The sequence below is a fragment of the Gekko japonicus genome, unplaced genomic scaffold, assembly GCF_001447785.1.
Source record: "Gekko japonicus isolate JY-2015 unplaced genomic scaffold, Gekko_japonicus_V1.1 scaffold48, whole genome shotgun sequence".
Taxonomy (NCBI): domain Eukaryota; kingdom Metazoa; phylum Chordata; class Lepidosauria; order Squamata; family Gekkonidae; genus Gekko; species Gekko japonicus.
The window spans coordinates 1,784,186-1,809,232 of NW_015174273.1; the positions used below are offsets into that span (position 1 = coordinate 1,784,186).

The 25,047-nt window shown below is 46.5% G+C and overlaps 1 protein-coding gene across 2 annotated transcripts; it reads left to right on the forward strand.

Annotated features, from left to right (window-relative positions):
• The first annotated feature begins 8,404 nt into the window (after positions 1 to 8,404).
• On the forward strand, positions 8,405 to 24,673 carry FUT10 (fucosyltransferase 10 (alpha (1,3) fucosyltransferase)). 2 transcript variants are annotated; one of them, XM_015423735.1, is made up of 5 exons: positions 8,405 to 8,482; positions 9,967 to 10,298; positions 14,198 to 14,480; positions 19,510 to 20,345; positions 23,543 to 24,673. In XM_015423735.1, exons 2-5 carry the CDS (start codon positions 10,218 to 10,220, stop codon positions 23,765 to 23,767), a joined length of 1,425 nt encoding a protein of 474 aa, XP_015279221.1. In that variant the 5' UTR covers positions 8,405 to 8,482; positions 9,967 to 10,217; the 3' UTR covers positions 23,768 to 24,673. The 2 variants fall into 2 exon arrangements, with proteins under 2 accessions (XP_015279221.1, XP_015279222.1); XM_015423736.1 differs by having other exon boundaries at positions 8,406 to 8,482; positions 9,970 to 10,298.
• Positions 24,674 to 25,047: the final 374 nt, after the last annotated feature.

The window sequence follows — 25,047 nt, forward strand, 5'->3', positions numbered from 1 at the left end:
TCCAATCCCAGCATTGCCAAAAGAACACAGTGCCACCCTGTGGCCAAACTGTAGTCTGCACACAAATGCGCCTTTTGCTCATGGATTGTTCTAATATGCCTCAAGCGGTTAGCTGAAAGATAGCACAAACATGTTTTAAATACAGAAACAGAGAAATTGGTGAGTCTCTAATTCAAAATTACAGGTCAAAAGTTTTGAAACAACTAGGTGATTTTGAGAAACACAACAGCCACAAGTCCAATTTTTCCCTTCAACAAAAGAGAGAATAGAATTTGTTTTTTAGATGTTCAAAATGCTTCACATGTATTAATCTTTGCAGCAGTCCTATAATGTACGTTAGTATTGTTTCAAGGGAGGGGAGAGGCTAAGGTAAAGGGACTTGCCTAGTTACCTAAATACTTTGGCTGCCAACCTCCAGATGGTTTGGAAAGAAATAAACAACCGTGATATATTATGCCAAAAAAGTCTCCAAAGACCAGAAATTTCTTTTTCCAATATTTCAGTTTACTGGAAGAAATTCAAATGCCATCAACACAATGGATCATGCATAGTATCTCGTTTCGTGTATAACTTTTTCAAGGTGAATAGCGCTAAAATACTAATGGTTTTGATGAGTGTCACTATGAGATACTACTAGAGAGCTTGTCAAATGGATTAATATTGTAGACACTAATGGTTTTTTATGAGTGTCACTATAAGATACTACTAGACAGTGTTTTCACACCCTAGATACAAGTAAAGGTTACGTTTCAAATGTTTATTTGTTGGCGTGATCTCTTGCCAATGGTGAGGTTGTAGTAACCGCTGGATTCCTTTGGATGGCAGAGCAGGTCAGGAAACGTGTCCTTACTCCATATCAGAATCACATACCATCAGCTGCTAGCTATTAGAGAACAGAAATAAATTACCCTCAACCATCAGAAGTGTGTTTTCTTAATTTGTTTATTGGGACTGTGGTTGTTTATGCTCCTTTTTTTAATAACACTTTTTTATTTAGGATATAAACATTCATGGTCAACATTTTACATTTTCTGTATTCTCCCCCGTTACACCCTAACCCACCTCCCTTTCCCTCCCTTGTTTATGCTCCTGATCTGGGATCAGGACTGTGGTTTATGAATGATACTGAATTACTCAGGACAGTAAAATCCGAACCAGAAAGAATGGAAGTATCTCTATAATAGCATGCATTTGAATTATTTTGGCCCCGGTCACACGGGAGGATTTGCCCCGCAAAATGGACGGATTGAGGGTGGATTAAACCGGCGCGATCAGATGCCAACATCTGGCAAGCGTCGCGCACCTGCCCCTAACCCGTAGCTTCTGGCCGAAGATGCAGATCTAAAAGAGACTAGTGAAAGGGCAGTACCTACCGGGTGATGCGCAGCACCAGCGGCCGTGGGATTGCCAACGCGCGGTTATCCCGTGGTATGTGGCAATGGCGAACTGCACATGCACACAACTGCTGCAGCTGGCCCTCCTCGCCCTTCTGAGCGTCGCTTCCCCTGCAGCATGTGATCGTGGCTGCCGGCAGAAGCGCAGCGCCTCAGGGGACCTGTCTGATCCCGCTGCCGGGCTTCTGTTTGTTGCGGCTCTAAAAAGTCGCACTTCCCCCGTGGCTTTTCCCACTCGTGTGACTGGGGCCTTAATGTAGAATGTTTATTTCAATACCTTTCCATCAAGAAAATACTCGACAACACATAATAAACGGAATCATAAAATGCATGTGTTCACATTGAATCAAAAATCCCACCAAAGAATAGAACCACCTGGTGTCCCTGTTGAGTCCCAGGAACTCTCAGTGCTCCTCTGCTTGACAGACTCCAAGGCGAAACAGGGGAACAATCTGTTGTGTAGCTAAGCCTTCAATGTTAGTTAAGGCCTGATCCCAGGATGAATTGTTAGTGATCAGGAGAGCCAAGAGTATCATGGAATTGGGACACCTTAACTACAAGGAAATATCTGGGTCATAAATTTTCTAATATTAGAGCCGTCCGCCGTGACAGAGAGCAAGCGATTGCAGGCTTTTAGGCAATGCGGCTGGAGAAAGGGTGACCTAGCTGAAAAATGATTGACAGCTCATGGAGCTCATTCTGATTGGTTGAAGGCAGCTTACTGTGGAACGGAACACCGAGCTGCTTAACCAATTCAAGTGGGAAGGAGTTAGGGTTGCCAGCCTCCTGGTGGGGCCTGGGGATCTCCTGCTTTTACAACTGATCTCCAGCTGACAGAGATCAGCTCCCCTGGAGAAAATGGCTGCTTTGAAGGGTGGACTCTATGGGATTGTAGCATGCTGAGGCCCCTCCCCTCCTCTCCCCAAACCCTGCCCTCTCCTGGATTCACCCCCAACCCAGACCTGGCATCCCTAAAAGGAGTTAGCCAGTTGGAGTGGAACAGTGAGGAGTTGGAGCAAGGGGGCAGAGCTGACAGACCAAATGCTTAGTGAGACTCTGAAGAAAAGTGTCTGATAAGCCCCATCTGTAGCAGAGCAAGTGTGTTGTGGCCTCTGCAAATAACAGTCTTGCAGTGGAGACAGTGATTCTGGCAAGGAAGTGTTAGAATGTCCCCTATTCAAGGAGTGGAAGGAGTCTCCTTGTGTGAAAACCAAAGGGAACTCTACTTGAGTGGAGAATTAGTCACTCTCAGGATGGAGGTTTATTAACCAATTTACAGAGACTGTTCTTCTAGCAGGTAAAGAGTTGACAAAAGGCTTGAGGAGGCCCAGAGGTCCCTCAAGCAAGTCAAAAGAGATTATTGCTCTTAAGGATCAGAGAATAACTATCTGGCCAGAGGAAGAGGGGGCAGACAGTGATGGCCCCAGGTTTTTTCGCTCACTAGGCGAGGATACATTCTGGCACGCCCCCCCCCCATGCAGGGTGGGCGCTGGAGCCGCAGCAGGCAGGCCGAGGGGGCGAGCTGTAAATGCTTGCAGGGGGCAGGATTGCTTGAGGGGAGGGGGAGGGGGCCTGTGCCAGGCTGCAAAAGGAACTCCAAAGAGACCACGGGGGCAGGGGCAGCAGAGGGCAAGTGGCACTTTCCCATCGTCCCGGGCTGTCCCCCGTGCCTGTCCCCCCCACCTTCTTCTCTTTCTGTCTGGGCGGGCTGCAAAGAAGGGAGTCTCTCCGGGGACGGAGCAAGAAGCTGGCAAGGGAGGCTTCCTGTGCGGGACGAGGAGGGGACGAGGCTGGCCAGAATGGCGCCCTCGTCGAGCCGTCGCCCTAGGCGACAGTCTAAAATTTAGCAATAACAGGCCGGCCCTGGGGACAGATAGGAAAACCCCTGGTCTATAAACATAGGGTTAAAACATAATAAAATCTCAAGTCTGTGTGACCATCCAGTAATAAGTTCAAAAGTAGACACTCTAGTAATATCTGTAACTCTGTTAAAGCAGTGAAACGTCTCTAACAATATCAAACCAAAGTAAACCAGGGAAAATAACTCTGAATATCTCTAGTGTAGCATAAAAGCAGTTTTGTATATATATATTTAAACCTGTCTCTTCCAATTCTAACTAAAACATACTTGTAAATATAATTTCCTGCCTGGTTGCTCAAATAAATTTGACTTCTGTTTCAACTTTAAGTCTGCCTAGGTGCCTATTCTGAAGGCAAATTTCTAGAATTTAGAATCTAGAATCTCATACACAGTTCCTTATTTAGGGTGGGAGCTGACAAAGTATTCAACAGTAATAAGGCGGGACAATGACATTATAATAAAATTTAGTTACCACATACGAAGAGTGACATATTGCCTAAAGGCTACCCAGTCAACAAACAGGGAACTGAAATTCATAGTGGAAGTGGAGGGGAAATCTGAGGCAATACAAGCGTGATTATTTTCAGGAGTGCCCGTTTGTTACACCCGCTTTGGCAAGCAACCCCCTGCCAATTACTTTTGTTCCTTCCCATCACTCCTTTGGGGAGAGGGAGGAAAAAAGGCAGCAAAATGTTGTCCATTGAAGCTGCAGTGCCACATCTGGCAATGTAACCTTTAGTGACGTTCCTGTGAAAAGGGGGAGGGAATCCAGTTGCACTCAGGAGACACTGGCATAAGGAGCCCAACAAAACGCACACATAGCATAAGGAACCCAACAAAACACACACACACTGTAGCAAGGCCCACAAAAGATCATACCTTGAACAAAACTTCGTTGGTCTTAAAATGCCTAGTATTTCTCCCTTATGATTGAGGTAACCCAGCAAAGCAAGCTCTCCCTCCCTCCCTCCCTTCAGGGAGGAGCCTCAGCCAGTGGAAGGAAAGAAAGGCTTCCCTTTGTCTCCTGAAATACGATTGAGACAGCCTGGCCAGGAAGCGATCTCTGGCTGGTTCCCTCCCTCCCTCAGGAGGAGAAAGGGGAGGAGCCTCAGCCAGTGCTTTACCCAACTCTCTCAATAGCACAGGAGAGGCTTACCTATCTATCTCTCCTGTGCAACTAAGAGAATCTGGTAAAGCAAGCTGCAACGTAGCAGCAGCAGTGGAACTGGAAAAGGAAGCAGGAAATAGCCAGTTCCACTGCAGGCCTGATAGAAGCCCTCCGAGGGCCTGATCCAGCCCGTGGGCTGCATGTTTGACACCCTTGTTCTAGGAGTCACCAAAAACCCTATAGTTTGGAGCAGGGGTCATTTCGTAGAAAAAGAGGTGCAGGAGCTCATTAGCATAACTTATTAACATATGCCACACCCCCTGACATCACCGGAAGTGTGGCAGAAGGCAACACCCACCACTCAGGCTCTACTGGACTGTTTTGGATTGCGGGGGGCTCTGCAACTTACCTGGCTGCTTCTTGCTCCTCGTGGCCCGAGGGCTGCGGGGAGCAGGGGGCGGGGCTTGTTGCATGTGCCCACTCCCTGGGCTCCTTACTTACTGCCGGAGCTCCGCTCCTGTGCGCTCCCGCAGGAAATGACCCCTGGTTTGGAGTGAATCCTACATCCCATGGCACATTTAGTTATGCAGCCAGAAGTGATGTCACGGTGTCAACAAATGCCATTTCAGTAAGTTCTGCCTCCCTAGTATCTAATATTCCTGAGGGAATTCAGATGGTTCTGTGGTATTTTCTGGTTTATTTAAATTTGGAGGGGGGAAAAACCTCTTTGCTTCAAATGAAGGCATTAGATATGCAAACAACACAATACCAAAAGCTTCTTGACTGCCTAATTTTAAGAGCCCTGCTGGATCAGGCCTGTGGTCCACCTATTCCAGCATCCTCTTTCACATAATTGTCAACCGGTCCTCCCAAAGAACCAGCAAACAAGGAATAGAGGCCAAGGCCATTCTCTGAGGTTGCAAAGAGGCAGAGGGCTTACCCTGCTGTTGTCACCTAGCACTGATATTCAGAGATTTTATTGCTTCGGAATGTTCTGCCTCCTTGAAACTTGCACCAGAATGGTAGTCCCCTTGGGTAGTCAATATGCAGTCAGTAGAGTCAAGCATAGCAGTACATGCTCGGAGCACTCAGGCTAGGGTTGCCAGCTCTGGGTTGGGGAATACCGTCCTGGACAATCTCGGGGTGGAGATTGGGGAGGGTGGGGTTTGAGGAGGGGAGGGACTTCAGTGGGGTATAATGCCATGGAGTTCACCTTCCAAAGTGGCCATATGCTGCAGGTGATCTGATTCGCCTGGAGATCAGTTGTAATAGCTGGAGATCTCCAGCCACCACCTGGGGGTTGGCAACCCTGACATGGAATGGCACCACTTCTTGTGACTTGCTTGCCCTCCTTTGTCGCCACTGCTATTCCAGTAAAGGTTGTGATGATGACTAGCTTGCCAAACATTGTATGCACTTGGAATCTGCGTTGACAGAGCCATGCTCTTGAAATGCACAACTATTGAGGATGACTCCTGGTTCTATACTCCCAAGTTACAACCACTATTTGGATTCTCACTCCCCATTGGACAGGTGGGGAGATATTTGCCTTATTTATACCAAGCTTTAGCTACCTGATTCTGAGTGCATATACTAAATGGCATTGTAGTGCAGATAAGATACTCCTTATGACAGTGATCCCCATGGGTGGCGGGTGCCATAGCGCTGACGACTGGGTTTTCTTGCCCTAGAGATGCCAGGTTCCCAGTGGAGATGGGGAATCTCTCGTCCCCAACTCCTGTTGCCTGCCACTGTTCTGGTGGCGAGCGGGAGAAAATGTTTTAAGAATCACTCTTGGTGCAAGGGCATTATGTAACTTCTGGGGCGAACCCAGAAGTGACATCAGTCTGCTCTGGAATTGCTAGAAGCTCTATGGGTAAAACCATAGCATTTCTGTTGATTCCTAGAACAGTATGATGCCACTTCCAGGTACCCCCCTAGAAGAGATGTAATGCTGTCATGCTGATGGCACACACACCCCGACTCCCACTGGATGCCAACAGCTGGTTGGCATCCCTATCAAGCAACTATTTACTTCTTCTCAAAAGCATCCTTTCCTCAAAGCAAAGAGCTATCCTCCACATAGGGTTGCCATGTGCCCACTGGGGGTGGGAGATCTTCCACTTTCAGTGGGGCTTGCCTACTGGCACTCCAGCAACCAATGGGAGAAAGAAGAAGTTGTCCTCAGCAACGGTATGTGTCACCTTTGGGGGGAAAACCCGGAAGCAGTGTTCCCTCTAAGCTGAGTCCGTGTGAGCTAGCTCACAGTTTTTTAGCCTCTGGCTCACACATTTTTGCCTTAGCTCAGGAAGGATGGCTCCAGAGCAAACTAATTGATGCAGCAGCCAAATCGCTCGCTTACAGCTTTAATACCAGTAGCTCACCAAGTAGAATTTTTGCTCACGAGACTCCACAGCTTAGAGGGAACATTGCCCAGAAGTGGGTTTTTTTACCACTGGGCCTGCATGGAGGCTCAGCAAGACTGGAAACCCTGCTTTAGGATACCCTGTTGTGCACAATACTCTATTGTATTGCCAAGTGAGGCTGGTAAGAAAGGTAGATTTTGCTCTGACTTGACAGTGTGGGTTATGAATGAAGTGGGTGCAACTACAGTGGTACTTGAGGGCTATTTTAAACAGTAGAGCCCCACCTTGGTATAAGCCAGGGAGAACTGCTTCTGTGAGGTAGGCATCCTTTTGAGAAATACTTATTTGCCACGCAATAGCCCGATTGACATATCTTACAGAGTGAACCTCCTTCTACATGAATCCATTTGGGTACTCAAACTTTTGTTTCATTTGGGTACATTATTCGTCCCTCCACTCAACCGCACAACAACCCTCTGAGGTAGGTTAGGCTGACAGTAATTGACCAGCCCAATCCCATCACATCTTGGAAGTTAAGCAGGGTTGGCCCTGGCTAGTATTTGGATGGGAGACCTCCAAGGAATATCAGGAACAGAGTTGTGATGTGGAGGCAGGCAATGGCCAACCACCTCTGAATGTCTCTTGCCTTGAAAACCCCAGGGGGTCACCACCACCAACTGGCCCAAGGTCACCCAGTCTAGCCTGATCACCATTTACCACTGTGTTTTTAGTGTTGTTGTTTTTTTGCGGGTTGCTGAATTTCCTGTTGAGTTTTTTTTCTTTTTTAGGATCATATATTTGATATGTTACTGTTTCATAGTGTTTTTAGCATAAACTGCCTTGAATTTTGGAAAGGCAGGGTAAAAAGATTCTAAATGAAATGTTCAGCATCACTGTAGCATGAAATCTGCAGTTAATCTTAGCTGAATCTGGGCAGGCCTTGCAAATTCATGATATATATATATATGAAATCTGCATATATATATATATGGAATCTGCAGTTAATCTTAGCTGAATCTGGGCAGGCCTTGCAAATTCATGATATATATATATATGAAATCTGCATATATATATATATGGAATCTGCAGTTAATCTTAGCTGAATCTGGGCAGGCCTTGCAAATTCATGATATATATATATATGAAATCTGCATATATCTATATATATGGAATCTGCAGTTAATCTTAGCTGAATCTGGGCAGGCCTTGCAAATTCGTGTGTCCCCCACCATTTAATGGGCTTTGAACGCTCGTTTTATATATATATATATATGTGTGTGTGTGTGTGTGTGCCTGCTACAGATCAGCAACTCCCGGCTTTAATGCACTCTCGAAATGAGACGCCTGAATTCATTCTAGAAACCCTTCCATTTATTTAAATTATAACGGGGGTTTGGAGGGGAGGGCTGAGATCTCCTTGCTCGGGACTTCCAGGAAGCGGTGACCTCAAGAAAACGATGGACCTATTAACGTAATGAACCGAACTTTGCTTTGCAAAAAAATCTGGAAAAGACAGGAAAAAAGATTCCCCGCTCCTGGGCCGCTTTCCCAAAACGGGATGTTTGAAATCCCGGAAGGTGGATTTCCGTGAATTGCAGCTCCGAGATGGATGACTTGACGTGGGCAGCTCTCTGCTCCGCTCCAGGTTTTGCCCTACCCTTGAAAATCCCGAGGGGACAAATGTACGAACTGAAAGTATAAAGAGCCTAGCAACAACAAGAGAGACGAACAGTTATCTGGGGACTGGGGGGTGGTGAGTATTTCGGTTTGCTTTTTTTTTAACGCACACACGGAGGTAGATCTCGTGGCTCGGAGGCTGCAAAACGTCGAAAGACGGAGAGAGCCGCCTGCGATTGCGGCATCTATGGAGGGCTTGCTTGTGCGCCATAGTCTGAAGTTTTTTTTGTTTTATTTTTTAAAAATGTGGCTGTTACATGAAAAGAACCGTTTAGACCTGGAGGAGGAAATAAAAACAAAAACGAAGCAGGGGGAGGGGGGTAAAAAAGCTACTAAAGTGAGCCGCTCTTTCAGTCGATGTTTCCGTCTCGTCTTTGCTTGGCCCTCCAGTGGTGCTTTTGACACCGAGTAAACAAACAGCCCCCCCCCCCCATTTTATCTGCATCACCGGTTTCGTCTGCTTCGGGGGAACCGGAATAGCTAAAAACCAGCTATAAAACAAGAAAAGCTGGCAGTTTCCCGGTAGGATAGGATGGAGAAGCTTCCAGCAGCCACCGGCGTCAGAAGAGGATGGCAGAAGTTTGAAGGGCGGCATGCCAAGGGGTTTACAGTGCCATCCTCCGCCGCGTTGCACCCTCTTCAGTCCGCTGACTTCTGTGAGTTTAGAAGGGTGTAACTCTTCCGAAGATGGCACTGCCCACAGGTGACGCTCCGACCCCAGAAAAGTTTTGTCTGATGAATATTTCTTTGCAGACAGTGGAGCACTCTCCGCAAAAAAGTTGGTGACTCAAAGGCACCAACATGCAGATCTCTCCCCTCTCCACTACTGTGTTAAATGGGGAACCTTCTGAAGTCTTCACCAAGGTGAACATCAGTTCTAGGATATGCCTTATCTACTAAAACCCGAACTGTGCACTGCGGTTGTTCAGGCTATAGAGACCTCAGGGGGTAGATCATCTGTTCTGTGTGCAGAAAGTTCCGTGTTCAATCCTTGGCCTGTCTAGGGCAAACAACAACAACAACGAAAAAGTAGGTGATGGGAAAGATGTCTACCACAAAGCTGTTGCTGGTCAGACTAGATGTGCAGACTTTTTGGTAGACCCAATGATCTGACTCTGTACAAGACAGTGTCAATTAAAAAAGAGAAAGACAACTCCGATTTTTGCACCACATTTTGAGCCCAGAAAAGCTGAATTCCGCAAGTTACATAGTTTATGTAAACTAAGAGAATTTACAAACATTGCTTACTTAGTATACTTTATTTTGGAAGGATGAATTCAGAGGAAAAAATGCAGTGGTGTTCCCCGTCAGCCCACCATGTTCAGTTTACAAGATTTTATGCAGTATGCCCCCCCCCCACTCTCTCAAGGCTAGAAATGTGCTTTCTTTATACACATAAAGAAAACTGTGATTCTCAGGCTTCTCAAACTAAAATTCCATGATTTTATTCTCGCAAAGCACCATGGAACACAGACTGTCTTGATTATTATGACTTGACACGCGCCCAGGCAGGATTACAGTCTCAAAGATATAACTCAAAAATTATGTGTTTTGATTTAGCAGATGGATGCATTCGCTTCCAAAAAAATCCTGGGCCCAAGAATCCGCCTCGCTGTTGATCGAAGGTCAGAAATCCACTCTCGCCTCAAGTTTGGACCTCTGTTCTCAATGGCATCAAATCTTTGTCATTGGTGACCATAGTGGAACACCGTAACTGAAAGGAGATCCCCAGCTGGACCACTTCCGGGTGTGGAACATGCAAAATAACCCTGAACCAGTGATGCATACCCTTCATACCTGAACGTTAAGGGATGAACGCAATCAGGAAGAAGAGATTTTGGGCATCCTGTTTCTGTGTGATGGCGCTTTTTTTCCTTCTCGTCACTCTCCAGGTATCACAGATCTTTAGGACAGCAAGCCGAACAGTGATAAAAGGGAGGAAGACAGTTGTTGTCTGTGGTGGTTGGCAGGTGGGGGGGGGTAGGCATCGTGGTGCTGAGAAGCGTTGTCAATTACCAGCCAACTTATTGCAACCCCGTAAGGTTTTCAAGGCAAGAGACGTTCAGAGGTGGTTTGCTGTGGCCTGCCTCTGCATAGCAACCCAGGACTTCCTTGGTGGTCTCCCATCCCAGTACTAACCGGGGCCTGCTTATCCGAGATCTGATGAGATTGGGCAATCCAAGTCAGGGTGAAGTGGGTGTGCACTGAACTGGGAACACCTGGATATCTTCGGACTAGAAGGGAAAGGGCTTCACTCACACTCCTTCTCCTTCTCCCAGTTATCCTTTACCTGCACTCCAGGCTTCTTTTCCATTTGCCCTTCTTCCCTCTCGCCCTACAAGGTCACCACCCCATGCCCTCCAATCTTTATTCCCATTGCACTGTTCTTCCAGTGCAGAATTCTTATTGACAAGAGGACACATGCCAAAAGTAGCCCGTGACAGGGTAGTAGTTACAGGGTTGGACCAGGATCTGGGAGATCCAGGTTTGATTCCACGCTCTACCTTGAAAGCTTGCAAGGTGATCTTGGGACAGTCTGTCTCTGTCTCTGTCTCTCTGTCTCTGTCTCTGTCTCTCTGTCTCTGTCTCTCTCTGTCTGTCTGTCTGTCTGTCTGTCTCTCTCTCTCTCTCTCTCTCTCTCTCTCTCTCTCTCTCTCTCTCTGTAACCTGCTTCACAAGGTGATTGCAGGGCCGGCCCACACAGAAAAAAAACTAGGCATCTGCCTAGGGGCGCCACCTCATAGAAGGGCGTCGTGGCCTGCCACCCTGCCCCCACTTAAAGCCCCGATCCCCCTCCTCGCGTGCCTGGCTTTGCAGGCGCATCCTCCCAGCCGGGCGAGCGGTGGGCTCCCCAGCCGCTTGGTGGCGTTGCTGGGGAGGCTGGCTTGCATCCAGCTGTGAACCCCCGCTCCAACGCCCCTCCCTCACCAAAAGACCTTCACCGTTTGGGCGCAGCCCGCAGCACTCCCGCAGCTCACCCCAAGCCCTTCCCTAGTGAGCCTGGAGCTGCCCAGCTCCGAAACTTCCCCTTGTGGACGGTCTTCCTTTCAAGCCCAGTGGCGGTGGGGAGAGGGTGGTAAGCTGGAAGCAAAGCAGAGTCGCCGCCAGAAAGTGCCGCTTGCCCTCTCCCGCCCCTGCCCCGCGGTCTCTCTGGAGCTCCTTTTGCAGCCTGGCACAGGGCCCCCCTCCCCTTGAGCGATCCCACCCCCCACATGTATTTGCAGCTCGCCCCCTCGGCCCGCCCGCTGCAGCTCCAGCCCCCGCCCCAAGCCCGCCCCTCGATGAGGGGGCGCGCCAGAAATTACCGGGGTGGTGGTGGTGGTGCCAGAAGGTATCCACGTTTAGTGGGGGGGAAACCTGTGTGGTTGTTGTAGGATAAAACAGAGGAAGGGAAAACAGTGTTGCAAGCTGCTTTGGGGAGGCAAATGGAGTATAAATAAGTAAATATCCTTATGGGGATGTGTAAAACTGTGGCGTGAATTGTTGTGTCCCAGCTTGGCTGCTCGTGGTAGGTGATGAACAGATGTCATGGGGAAGGATAAGCTGATCAGTGATAATCTCTCAATGACTCCCAATGTATTGTGTAGAAACTGTAGGTTTTATAGTGTGAAAATGAGACAATGAATTGTATATAGTCACCAGTGTTCCCTCTAAGCTGAGTTAGTGTGAGCTAGCTCACAGTTTTTTAGCCTCCAGCTCACACATTTTAGTCTCAGCTCAGGAAGGATGGCTCCAGAGCAAACTAATTTATGCAGTATCCAAATCGCTTGCTCACAACTTCAATGCCAGTAGCTCACAAAGTAGAATTTTTGCTCACAGGACTCAACAGCTTAGAGGGAGCATTGATAGTCACATGCAATGAGCTCCCACTAGTATTGACTCTTTATTGAGACGATCTGAGTAAATGCATTTACACTGGGCAGTAAAAGAGGATTCTATTGAAATGTGAGTAGGAGAGTTATGGTTGAAATGAGTATATAAACGTGTTCATCAGAACGAAGTATGTAAGCTAAACAAAAGCAGTCCGTATTGTCATAAGATTTAAATATAACGAAGGACAAGTTTTAATGTTAGGACTTCCTAGGGTTGCCAGGCAATGCTCCCTCTAAGCTGTAGAGTCTTGTGAGCAAAAATCCTACTTTGTGAGCTGCTGGCATGAAAGTTGTGAGCGAGCGATTTGGCTGCTGCATGAATTAGCTTGCTCTGGAGCCATCCCTTCCTGAGCTAGGATAAAAATGTGTGAGCCGGAGGCTAAAAAACTGTGAGCTAGCTCACACTAACTCAGCTTAGAGGGAACACTGTTGCCAGGTCTGGGTTGGGAACCACCTGGAGGGGGCGGAACCTGAGGAGGGCGGGGTTTGGCGAGGGGAGGGACTTCAATGGGGCATAATGCCATAGAGTCCACCTTTCAAAGGGTCCATTTTCTCCAGGCGGACTGATCTCTGCTGCCTGGAGATCAACTGTAATCCCAGGTAATCTCCAGCCACCACCTGGGGGCTGGCAGCCCTACTTGGACTTCCAAATATATCAGGAGCCTAGCAACCACATGTATTGGAAGCATCATGGGCTTTCCTTTCTGACCTCCAGGAAAAAACTGGTTGAATTCAACCCATAACAACATTTGCTAATAAGGAAACTGGATAAACTCGATCATCAGTGACACAAAGTTACATCAGATGCAGGCAGTGGAATTGGCAAACGAGGAATATCGACGTTTCTTAACTGAGAGCTTTGCTATGACTGCTGTGACACATTCCTCTTGCTATGTGTATGTGTTCGGTGGGATAACACTGCAAAAAGGTTCATTTTGCTCATGTGCGCACAGCTACAGCAGCAGGTTAATAAGTTGGCAACCCAAAGCACGATTAACGGTGAAACAGTCATCCAGCTAACCTGACTGTAATCACATGAGAACGATGAAATCCTGAAATAATTTATCCCCATAGGATACCCATCGACTATAGTAGAAAATAGTAGTGGGAGGTCACAGCCCATTGGTTTCTAAATGTTATTGATTAATAAGCTTGAGTACTACATTTAGTATATGGAAAAATACTCAGGCCAAGCTTAATGAACTGTCATAGCACAAGGGGCATGCAGATTTTTTTTATAGCCTCCTACCCCTGTTGTTTTTCAAAGTCCAAAGGTTCAAAGCCCCCTAGTACGCTTTCCTGATTTGATTGTTCCAGCGTGCTGAGATGTTTCAAAAGTCCACTTTAAAATGAACCCCCAATGAAATAGGCTGGAGAAATGATGTGGGTAGGTGTAGGGGAAGCCAATAATTGAATTTTGTTACAAAGAAAACAAGGTTTTTTTCATGCTAACACTTGGCACATATGTACTCTCTTCGTTGTTCAGAATGCTTCATATACATTATTGGGCTGTAATACTTACAAGAGAAGTATTATCCCCCGAACAAGGACTGTGGCTTGCCTAAACTTCTAAAAAGTGGCAAAAAGCATACCAAGGAGGGAAGCCCACGATTCTTTAGGCAGACTCCTTTCTGCAGTGCCTGGCTTAGCGCTCTGCCCTGGCAACATTCCTAAAAATGTCGATGGTTTCAGCAGTCCTTTGTTATGAGTCATTTCAAAATGGAGTCAGCCATGCATTCTCTAAAGTACATATAGATACAGACAGCCATCAATAGTGTCTAGATGGGCATTAGGAAAACAACTTAACTGACTGACCCATCTGACTGTTCTCCTAACCATCTTTGTCCGTCAAAGTACTGAATCTTGCTGTCAAGAAGGTGTTGTCTTGCATAATCTGGGTTTTTCTCTATTTCCAAAAGGTGGTTGTAGAACTTGGAAAATCTGAAAGAATGGAGACGAAAAGCTCGGCTTCACAAAAGGGTGCGTTCAAGGAGGAAGAGCACCAGAAAGTCGTAAGCTTGTCAGAGTCTCCCAGCACCATAAAGACAGCCATGGACAAAGACAACCATCCTGTCTTGGTTTGGTGGTCTCCGCTGACGGGAGAGACTGGGCGGCTTGGCCAGTGCGGTCAAGATGCCTGCTTCTTTACGATCAACAGGACTTATCAGTACAGTCCTATGACAAAAGCATTTCTCTTCTATGGTAAGGAACTAGTTTGCTTTAATTCTTGAGGTGTGTGTGTGTGTGTGTGTGTGTGTGTGTGTGTGTGTGTGTGTGTGTTCAATGCCATCAGATTGCTTCCAACTCATGACGGGCCCTATGAAGGATGTACAAAATGTCTTGCCATTAATAGCCTTGCTCAGGGACCTAACAGAAGCAGAAGAGATTAGGAAAAGATGGCAAGAATACACAGAAGAACTATACAAGAAAGACCTGGATGTCCTTGAGAACCATGACAGTATAATCACTGACCTCGAGCCAGACATCCTGGAATGTGAAGTTAAATGGGCCTTAGAAAGCATTACTAACAACAAAGCTAGTGGAGGTGTGATGGTATTCCAGCTGAGCTATTCAAAGTCGGGACAATTCATCTCATGTTGGGTCTTCCCCTTTCCCTGCTGCCATCCGCTTTTCCTACCATCATTGTGCTTCCCAGTGACTTCTCATAATGTGACCAGAGTATGATAGCCTTAGTTTCGTCATTGTAGCTTTGGGCTTGATTTGATTGAGAACCCACTTATTTGTCTTATTTTTGAGAGGCTGAATGACTTTCTTCCTTTTCTCTTGTGTAGTTCAGCGGCATTTTTTTAAAAAAAACACACACAGCAGAAAATGATAGGCGCCATCTTGGAAGGAGGGGAAGATGGCGGCCTCCGTGTGCCAGTGGGAGGAGAGACCAACGTTACCTCTAAACTGTGGAGTCTTGTGAGCAAAAATTAAAGTTGTGCGCAAGTGATTTGGCGACTGCATCAATTACTTTGCTCTGGAACCATCTTTCCTGAGCTAAGAAAAAAATGTGAGCTGGAGGCTAAAAAAATTTGAGCTAGCTCACACTAACTCAGCTTAGAGGGAACACTGGGAGAGACCCTGTTTTGGCCTTGCGGGTGTTTCCTCATCCCCACCCATCCCCTCCTTCTAGGTAGTGCTTAATTGACAGGCGCCAGAGTTCATGGCTGTCAGGAGAGGCTCAAGGCCTGACTGGGGAAGGCTTCCTTCAGGTGAGCGGCTTTTCGTCGCAGTTCCGTAGATGAGAAGAGGAAGGGATCTGGCTGTATCCAGCAGGATGGTTTGGAAGAGGAGGGGCCTGTTTCCAGGTCCCCCTCAGCATCCTGGCGCCAGCCACCAGGGAGCTTAGGTTGGAAACTATTGAAGGTGGTGACAGAAATCATGATTTCCTAACTTGTTGGATTCTTTTTTTCTTTCTGTAGAAAGAGGAGACAGCAGTGGATGTTTGTTCTTGTTAATTTGCGCCCCCCATTTCGTCCATGGAAGTCAGCGAGGCCTAAGTGGAGTTCTCTTCAAGACAAGCCCGCGAGATAGGTCAGATAGCGTCCTGCCTTCTTTGTGCAGACGAGTTTTCCAGCATCACTGCGTCTGCCTCCTGGTAAAGATCACTCCCAGGGTCATGGGATCCACGCAGAGGAATGGCCATGGTGGTCAGTGAGCTGGAACGAGGAGGGACGGGAAACGAAATCGGCTTCCCTCCCTTAGCAGAGCTTTGTGTGTGAAATGAGAAGGATTTCAACTCCTTGTCCTTCCTCACTCCAGTACCCGCCCCCTTAATCTGCTGTCCCTCCATGCAGGACCCGTGACCCAGGGATTTATCCCTCCGGGGGTCAGTCTCAGCCACAGCAGTGGAGAAGCAGCAGTGGAGCCACAGCCTGGAGAAGTATGTCTTCCAGACATTAAGGGATTAGCTACTACTTGGTTACTTGCTGAAGGTCCACCCCAGTTGCTTTACAGTCATTTGGTTACTAGCCTTTTTTGTTTGTTACCTGCTCCTTTAGGGTTGCCAGCTTTTTTACTGGCTGTGCTCTTGAGCCTTTAAAGGACAAGCTTTAACCATTATTTGATCTCCATGCTAAATACTTGCTGGTCAAGGCACGGGAATAGGGAGCAAAGTTGGCAATCTCTCTCGCTCTGAGAAGGACTCCACTATGAGCATGGCACTTGAAACTGGCAAGTGGATCTCTGGAACACAACAAATGGTTTTAGCTTTTTTTTTTACTGGGCTCCTGGTTTCCAGGGTCTTGACACTTTTGACTGTAACTTAAAATTTCTTTCTGTATCAGTGGGACTGGCTGCCTACATTAAAACAAACACTTAGCAAATACCTAAAGGCAAAGGTAAAGGTTCCCTTGCTCGAAAGCCAGTCGAGTCCGACTCTAGGCTTGCGGTGCTCATCTCCGTTTCAAAGCTGAAGAGCCAGCGCTGTCCGAAGACGTTTCCGTGGTCATGTGGCCGGCATGACTAAACACCAAGGCGCACGGAACGCTGTTACCTTCCCACCAAAGTGGTACCTATTTATCTACTTGCAATTTCTTGCTTTCGAACTGCTAGGTTGGCAGGAGAGCAAATACCTACAGTACAATAAAAGATTTTTTTCGTCCATCTTTACCTTGGGAGCTAGCTCACAGTTTTTTAGCCCCTAGCTCACAAGTTTTTGTCTCCGCTCAGGAAGGAGGGCTCCAGAGCAAACTAATTTATGCAGTAGCCAAATCGCTCGCTCACAGCTTTAATGCCAGTAAGTCACAAGGTAGAATTTTTGCTCACAAGACTCCACATCTTAGAGGGAACTTTGCTGTTATCACTCTTCCTTCACTGCCATATATGACAGATTTCCTGTCTTAAATTTTGAAAAGTGCCCATAATTGAAATTTTATTGTGCCTTTAATAGACCTATTTATTCCTCTCCATCTTATTCTGGTCTGGAGCATATTCTTGTATCTGTAAAGACTGTCCATCTGCTTGACTAAGATTGATGGGAGACAGTGTGAATCTTTCATACTTTTCACCTTGAAAGCGTAGGTCTGTAGAAAGTTTCTCTTTGCACATTCTTCATTTTTTTCCTAATGGTCTCCTGATGTCTTCTGTTTTCCTTTCTCAGAAGCAGGAATTGCTTCTAGTTTGTTTTTAACAATGCCTAAATTGAGAAATGTCCACTAACATAATGTTGACCATCCTTCCCTAGTTTGCAGTGTATTTTTCTATATTATATCCACTATTTCTCTGGCAGATGTATTGCAAATTATGGGGCATCATGTTCTTTCCTAAAAGCCCCCATTCCTGAAATCTAAGTTTGCTTCAACACCCATTGAATAATATACTTTCAAAGCACTCTAGCAATCGTTTGCAACTGAATTTTCTTGTTTCATACAGGAAAATCATGTTGCAGATGATTGCTAAGTGCATCGAAAGTGCATTATCGAACATGTGTGGAAACAGCCTTAATGAAAAGAAAAGGTTGTTTACTTGTTTGTTTTTTAAAAAACCCTGTAGCCTTAATGGTTGCAGTTCAAAGGTCCAGTAGTTTAGAAGCGCAGAACGAAAGTAGATAATTATAACTCCAGTTCTAATGGCTGAAGATTTTGAAACCTATTTCCTAAATCCCTCAGAACTGGTGATTTCCCCCCCCCCCCTGAATTATTTCTACTGTCAGTTTTGGCAGGGCTCCAAAGGAGATGCTCAGTTTGTCAAGCTCAGACTGGCTTTCTTCCGATGGGTGGAGGGGGGGAAACCCCTCTTTTCATAATACCTGTCTGCTGAGTATTCTCTTCATATTCTAGAGCCACATATATATTCATTATATCAATAACCTGAACAGTAGAATCCCAAGGAAAGCCATTGTGTGTATATTTTAAGACATCCCTGACCTGGATAGTCCAGGCTACCTCAGTCTCATCAGACCCTGGAAGCAAAGCAGGATTTGCCCTGCCTAGTATTTGGATGGGAGACCACCAAGGAATGCCAGGGTCACTCAGGAGAGGCAGGTCATGGCAAACCACCTCTGAACATCTCTTGCCACAGGTCAGCTGGGACTTGATTAAGATAAATCAGACTTTGATATATCTAAGGGAGAAAAGTACTTCTTTCTTTGCCTTCTCTGTCCCATGCATAATTTTGTAAACCTTGATGATGTCATCCCTCAGCCATGGTTTCTCCAAGCTAAAAGCCCTAACCTCTTTTACATATGCAGCCTAATTCCATACCTGTTTATTCAAAAGTGAGCTCAACTGGATTTGTGGGGCTTACTCCCTAAGTCAGTGCATATACGATTAAAGCCTTCACATTGATCCTTGGGTTACTGACAGCTGGCCTCTTTTCTGTCATTTGGTCCCACACTCATACTGTGTTTCGCTTCCATATCATCTCAGCCATGTATGAAAATCTGTATTTTGTGGAGGTGTACTGATAAGGAGTTGCGGTGGCTCAAGTGGTTAAGACGCTGAACTGCAGGCTGTGGAAGGTCAGTAGTTCAGCCGTTCGAGACCCGGGTGCCGCATGACGGAGTGAGCTCCCATCTCTAGTTCCAGCTCCTGCCAACCTAGCAGTTCGAAAGCAAGAAATTGCAAGTAGATAAATAGGGACCACTTCAGTGGGAAGGTAACAGCGTTCCGTGCGCCTTGGGGTTTAGTCATGCCGGCCACATGACCACGGAAACGTCTTCAGACAGCGCTGGCTCTTCGGCTTTGAAACGGAGATGAGCACCGCAACCCTAGAGTCGGTCTCGACTGGCTTTCGAGCAAGGGAACCTTTACCTTTACTTTTTATTGATCATATGGTCATTATAGCCCCACATAATTCAGATAGTTTCACATCATCAAGCTGGTAGGCTTGAACTGTAAGCATTTTTGGCAACTATCCCAAAATTTGGGTTCAGACCATTTTAGGAAGCATTTGTTTTGTGTGTTCTGTGTGTTTCTCTCTCTCTGTGTGTGTATAGATTTCCTTGTCGTTAAACGAATGCTCTGGCCTTGATAGCTCAGGTTAGCCCCATCTAATAAGATTTTGGAAGCTAATCAGGGCCAGTGCTAGTTACTACTTGGATGGGCGACCTCCAAGGAATACCTGGGTTGTCACGCAGAGGCAAGCAATGGCAAACCACCTCTAAACATCTCTTGCCTTGAAAACCCCCACCAGGGGTCACCGTACGTTGGCTGCAACATGACGACAAAAACAAAACCAAAAATAATTGTCAAGAGAAATGCTCTTTGTTGTTTTTTTAATCTAGGTACAGACTTTAATATTGATGCCTTACCTCTTCCTCGTAAAGACCACCACGACTGGGCCCTTTTCCATGAGGAGTCACCCAAAAATAACTATAAACTCTTCCAGAGGCCAGCCGTCACCTTGTTCAACTACACGGCAACGTTCAGCCGCCACTCACACTTGCCCCTCACAACCCAGTACCTCGAAAGTATTGAAGCCTTAAAGTCACAGAGGTACATGACCCCTTTGCAAGAGAAGAACAGCTTGAGGAAGAGACTCGCTCCGCTTGTCTACGTACAGTCAGACTGTGACCCCCCCTCCGACAGGGACAGCTACGTGAGGGAGCTGATGGCCCACATTGAGGTAGACTCTTATGGAGCCTGCTTGCATAACAGAGATCTCCCAGAGCATCTCAAGAACCCGGCCTTCATGGACAGCGATAACTTCTACAAGATACTCGCTCAGTACAAATTTGTCTTGGCTTTTGAGAATGCCGTTTGTCAGGATTATATCACTGAGAAACTGTGGAGACCGCTGAAGCTGGGTGTGGTCCCCGTTTATTATGGCTCTCCCGGCGTCACAGACTGGCTCCCCAGCAATAAAAGTGCTGTCCTGGTCGCAGGATTTTCACACCCCAAGGAGCTGGCTCAGTACATCCAGGCTTTGGATAGAGACGACAAGGCGTACGAGGCCTACCTCGAGTGGAAATTAAAAGGCCACATCTCCAACCAACGGCTTCTCACCACCATGAGGGAACGCACCTGGGGAGTGCAGGATATCATGAAGGACAATTACATCGACGCTTTTGAGTGCATGGTGTGTAGTAAAGTGTGGGAAAACATCAGGAGAGAAGCAAAGGTAATGTATAAACTGGTCTTCTGAATTCCAGCCAGGCCGTGGACCCGCAGGGAACTTAAGTCAGACCTGTCAGGTACCAACTTCCCTGAGAACCACTCTGTCGTAGGTAGCAGGTTCCCAGTCACAAATCCAGAATACAGTTTTTGGCTACAGGGGCAGATGTGGGTTGTGCAGGACCCGGGAGAGCTCCCACAAAGGCAGGTGTTGATCTGCTGCCGTCAGACTTTACCTGACGTAGGGTCTGACGATGCATTATGTTGTTATGATTTGTGTTCATTTGTGATTTCTTACTGGGAACTCAACTCCTAGGTGTGTGGGGCCCAATTCAGATTGGGACCATTACATTACATTACATTTGCGATTTATGTACCGCCCTATCCATTGAGGCTCAGAGCGATTTACAGAGACAATTTTCTAAGCTAGGGGTACAATGGTGAGGGGAGGGTACGTATTTCCTAACTAGGCACCTAACCGCAGGATCTTTCTTGGATTCGATGGTGGATTCGATGGTGGGTCTTTTTCCTCAAGGGCGAGGATGTTTAGTGTTAAAGTACGGATTCTCTGCAGTAGCGGCTTTTTTCATGGTGCACAAAGAGGGGCTTCAGCCTTCTCCCTGTGTCATATCCGCAAAACAAAACATCCTTGAGAGGAACCATTTGTCCTCTGTGGGGGCTCCACATGTACTGATGGAGTGTACAGAGGTTTATCCAGTGGGACAAATAGCAGTGCTTGGAGCTGTTTTGGGTCAAAGAAGCCAGCCTAGGGGGAGAGGGGCATAAGTACTCTGTCCCTGCTCATCACTGTCCCGATCTGAATCTAGCTCCACATGCCTGTTGATTGAGTTCACAGCCGGGACCTCTCAAGTCCACTTCTGACAGTGCTCATGATAGACCCAGGCTCCCAAACAATGTTCCCTCTAAGCTATGGAGCCCTGTGAGCAAAAATTCTACTTTGTGAGCTACTGGCATTAAAGTTGTGAGCAGGAGCTTTGGCTGCTGCATAAATTAGTTTGCTCTGGAGCCCTCCTTCCTGAGCTGAGACAAAAATGTGTGAGCCAGAAGCTAAAAAAGTGTGAGCTATCTCACACTAACTCAGCTTAGAGGGAACACTGCTCCCAAACTGTGTAATCATCTAATTAGGCCTTCAGTTCTAATGTCTTCCCGCAGGCCCTGATGTTGCAGGGAGTTTAAAGGAACTGGACCTCTGTTTCAAGTCTCATATTGCAGTGCTGTTGAATGGCTGCAGATTGCACTCTTTATCATTTGTGCTGGGGAGGACCTCTGTTGGGTGGCTGGATTCAAACTCCAGAAAGATTTGGAACTTAGTACCGTTTCCTTCAAAATGGTATTTATGGCTCCAAGTCTTATGAATTTAGAGGTCGGGAGGTCTCGGAGCCAGATCACAACATTGCTAGGAATATCACAACATTGCTAGAAATATATTTGTCATCTGACATGGAATTAAGATGTTTAGGTAATATTTTTATTTAATTTGCCCTCTTGTTATGTAAGTCCACCTATAATGGTAAAGGCCTGTATACAGTCGAATCAAAAGCATTCATTTGTTTCACATGTGCCACTGAGATATTTACTAGGTGGGCAGTCCAGCAGCTCCTGATGTTTGGTGCCCCCGTGTCCTTGAACTTGAACTTCAGGCCTTTGATGCTGGAAACCATACAGTTCAGTGACCGCTTTTGAACATTTCTATCTTAGAAAGACTGGGTTTCTCAGGAGAGGAGAGTGTACCTTAGGACAGAGTTACAGGTTTAAAAAAAAATCTAGTTTTGCTTGTTCAAGCATGTTAAAAAAAAAGTTTTGTCCAAATAGTTTTTTCTGGACTCTTACACCACTGTTCCAGACAAAAATATACTAGTCAGGCAGTTGTATCTTATAGAAAAGCTCAAGCAGCGTCCATATTCAAGTGACTTTCTATATAATCTTAAACAGAGTTCCATCCTTCTCAGTCCCATTGAAGTCAATGAAATTAGAAGGGTATTACTGTGTTTTGGATTTCATTGTTGTCTCTTCCGTATTATCTACATTCTAGTTGTGAAAGAAGCCACTAAGAAAAGGCCACCAAGGAAATATATCTGTGCATTGGTGTTTAATGGGTGGCCATGACCCAGGCCCGTAGCTAGAGTGAGGCATCTCGGAGCCCCCACCCCACCCCCCGATTTACCATCCGGGCCTCCCAACTTCCCATCCAGCTGGTTTATTTTATTTTTTGTGCGCACAGTAGTCGTGCCATCGCCATGCTTTACTCTCTCGTCGCTCCTGACACAGCCTGGGTGTGTGTGCAGGGGTGCCCCCGACTTACTTAAATGCCCCCCAAAGTCAAATATTCTGGCTACAGCCTGCCATGACCACTGACTTAAGCTGGTATGCTCACCACACACAACAGTTATGCTGTATGTAAGTACAGTGCATGGCACAGATACCACAAGGTCACTTTAGTAAATGCTTTATAATAATATTTATTGACTGAAGCTTCAGGAGAAGAAAACATGCCAGGTGCTCTTTGATCCACAGAAGTTGCGGTTGAATATCTTTTTGTAGCTTTGGAAATCCGTGCTAAAGTTCTGGTGCCTGTTGGTCGGTCTTGCACGTCTAAGTTTTAACTTCACATTCTTTAAAATCAGTAGGATCAAATGTGTCTTCATTATTATTTGTTTTCTTGATATGCTTAATACGGATTAACTTTGTTTCTGTGAGAAGCAGTATCCACTAATGGTGAAATCCTGCAGCCAGTGAGCTTTGAGCAGTCCTTGAATAAAGCGGAATAAAGTTTGATCCAAAAGTCAGAGCTATCGCTTGGAAAAGTGTCTTGCATTGATGACAGAACTCCCCCTTTTTACTTTGTTGAAGGGGGCAGGAGAGAGAGAACTCATTAGAATTTTTTTTAAAAAAATGTGTATATATATTATATTTCTATTTTTAACAGACTCTTAGTGGCCTCCCATCCTGGTTACTGATCAGGTCTGAACGTGTTTAAGCAATGATAAACTGTGTAGTATCAGGTTCTCTCACCTGGCCCAGCGCATAGAAAGTTAGAACCAAATCCCATGGTTGAAGTCCAAACTGGATCTTGAGAGGCTAAGAGATCACTGTGTGGAAGTAACAGTTTCTCAGTCCCCAAGCCTTCCACCCTACATGCTGCTTAATAAAACTTACATAGCATTTCTCTGTCCTTTCCGCCAGGGAATGTTACCGAGAAGATGGAATGCGGAAGCCAATCACCTGAGCTGCCCCAGACCTGAAGTGTTTGTTTTTTCATCTTCAAACACTCACAGAACGGCTCTACAGGACATTTGGATACCGAGTTTCGAGCAGTCCAAGAGAGAAGCGAAAGCCTTGAGGCAGCTGGTCGAAAGGAACCGAAATTTCACAGCGCAGGAATTTTGGACTCTGGTATTCAGGGAATGACTTGAAGGCACCTTGACTCCAGCTAGGGAGGGGAAACAAAAAAAAGCCAACCTGCAAAAGAGCTTGTAGGGTAAGCCATTGCCTATAGATGGCCTTAATATGCTAAGGAGTGGTTTTAGCAACAGAATGTACTAGAAGAAAATGTGGTATTCAGTGAATACTAATCTGGAATAGAAACGACCCAATTCGGTCACTGTCCGTGATGTTTTTATACTAATACTAGTATAAATTATGAGCATAGTTAACACTGGAGCACATACACCATAATTACGTAGACTTTGTCTTTCACTTCATGGCTGCTTCCATCATGGAGATCGCTTCCAAGGCGATCCTGATATAAAGACATCTGCCCACATGGTGTGTTTATAAACCACCCAAGTGATGGACCTTGCACGTGAACAAACATGACAAAGATGCTGGGAAGTCAAACGACGGAGGGGGGGGGCAGGAGTCTTTACCTGAATCTGGTCTGACAAAGGGCAGCTACAATCCCCCTGGGAAAGATATGTGGTAAGGGGGTCTCAGAGAAAATGCCTCATCTGAGGCATTTAATGTGATCAGCATGCAAGAGCTGATCAATAGTATTGAAACTGCTGGTAACATCTGTAAAGTAGAACCACATGTTGGGTGATTGATGCGGTTCCTTTCCTATACCGTCACTGCTGATCTGGGGTGGATCGTGGGTGCAAGAAAGAGCCACGTCTTTCTCCTGACCTTCATACTGCTTTAGGGAGGGAAGTCGGCACGGTATAGTCTGGTCTTGTCAGATCTCGGAAGCTAAGCCAGGTCTGTACCTGGAAGGGGGACCACCCCCACGAAGACTCTGCACAGAAAGGCCAATGGCAAGACTCCTCTGCTTCTCACTTGCCTTGAAAGCCCCTTGCTGGGGTCGCCATAAATCAGGTTTGACTTGACAGCACTTTACACGCACACACTAGGGGAGTCAGTGTGGTGTAGTGGTTAAGAGTGATGGACTCTAATCTGGAGAACCGGGTTCGATTCCACCCTTCTCCCCTTGAGGCCAAGCTGGGTGACCTTGGGTCAGTCACAGCTCTCTCAAACCCCCCCCCATAAGCCTAGCTCACTACATAGTCAGGCCCGTAGCTACAGTGGGGCATCTTGGGGCTAGGCCCCCTGACTTACTGGCAAGGCCCCCTTGACTTCACATCCAACCCAGGGCCCACAAGTAGTGGCGGATGCAGGGAAGGAGCCGGGTATTCCTTTAATTCGATTAGCCAGTGTCCCCCTAAGAAATTCAAATGCCCCCTGACTAAAAAAAT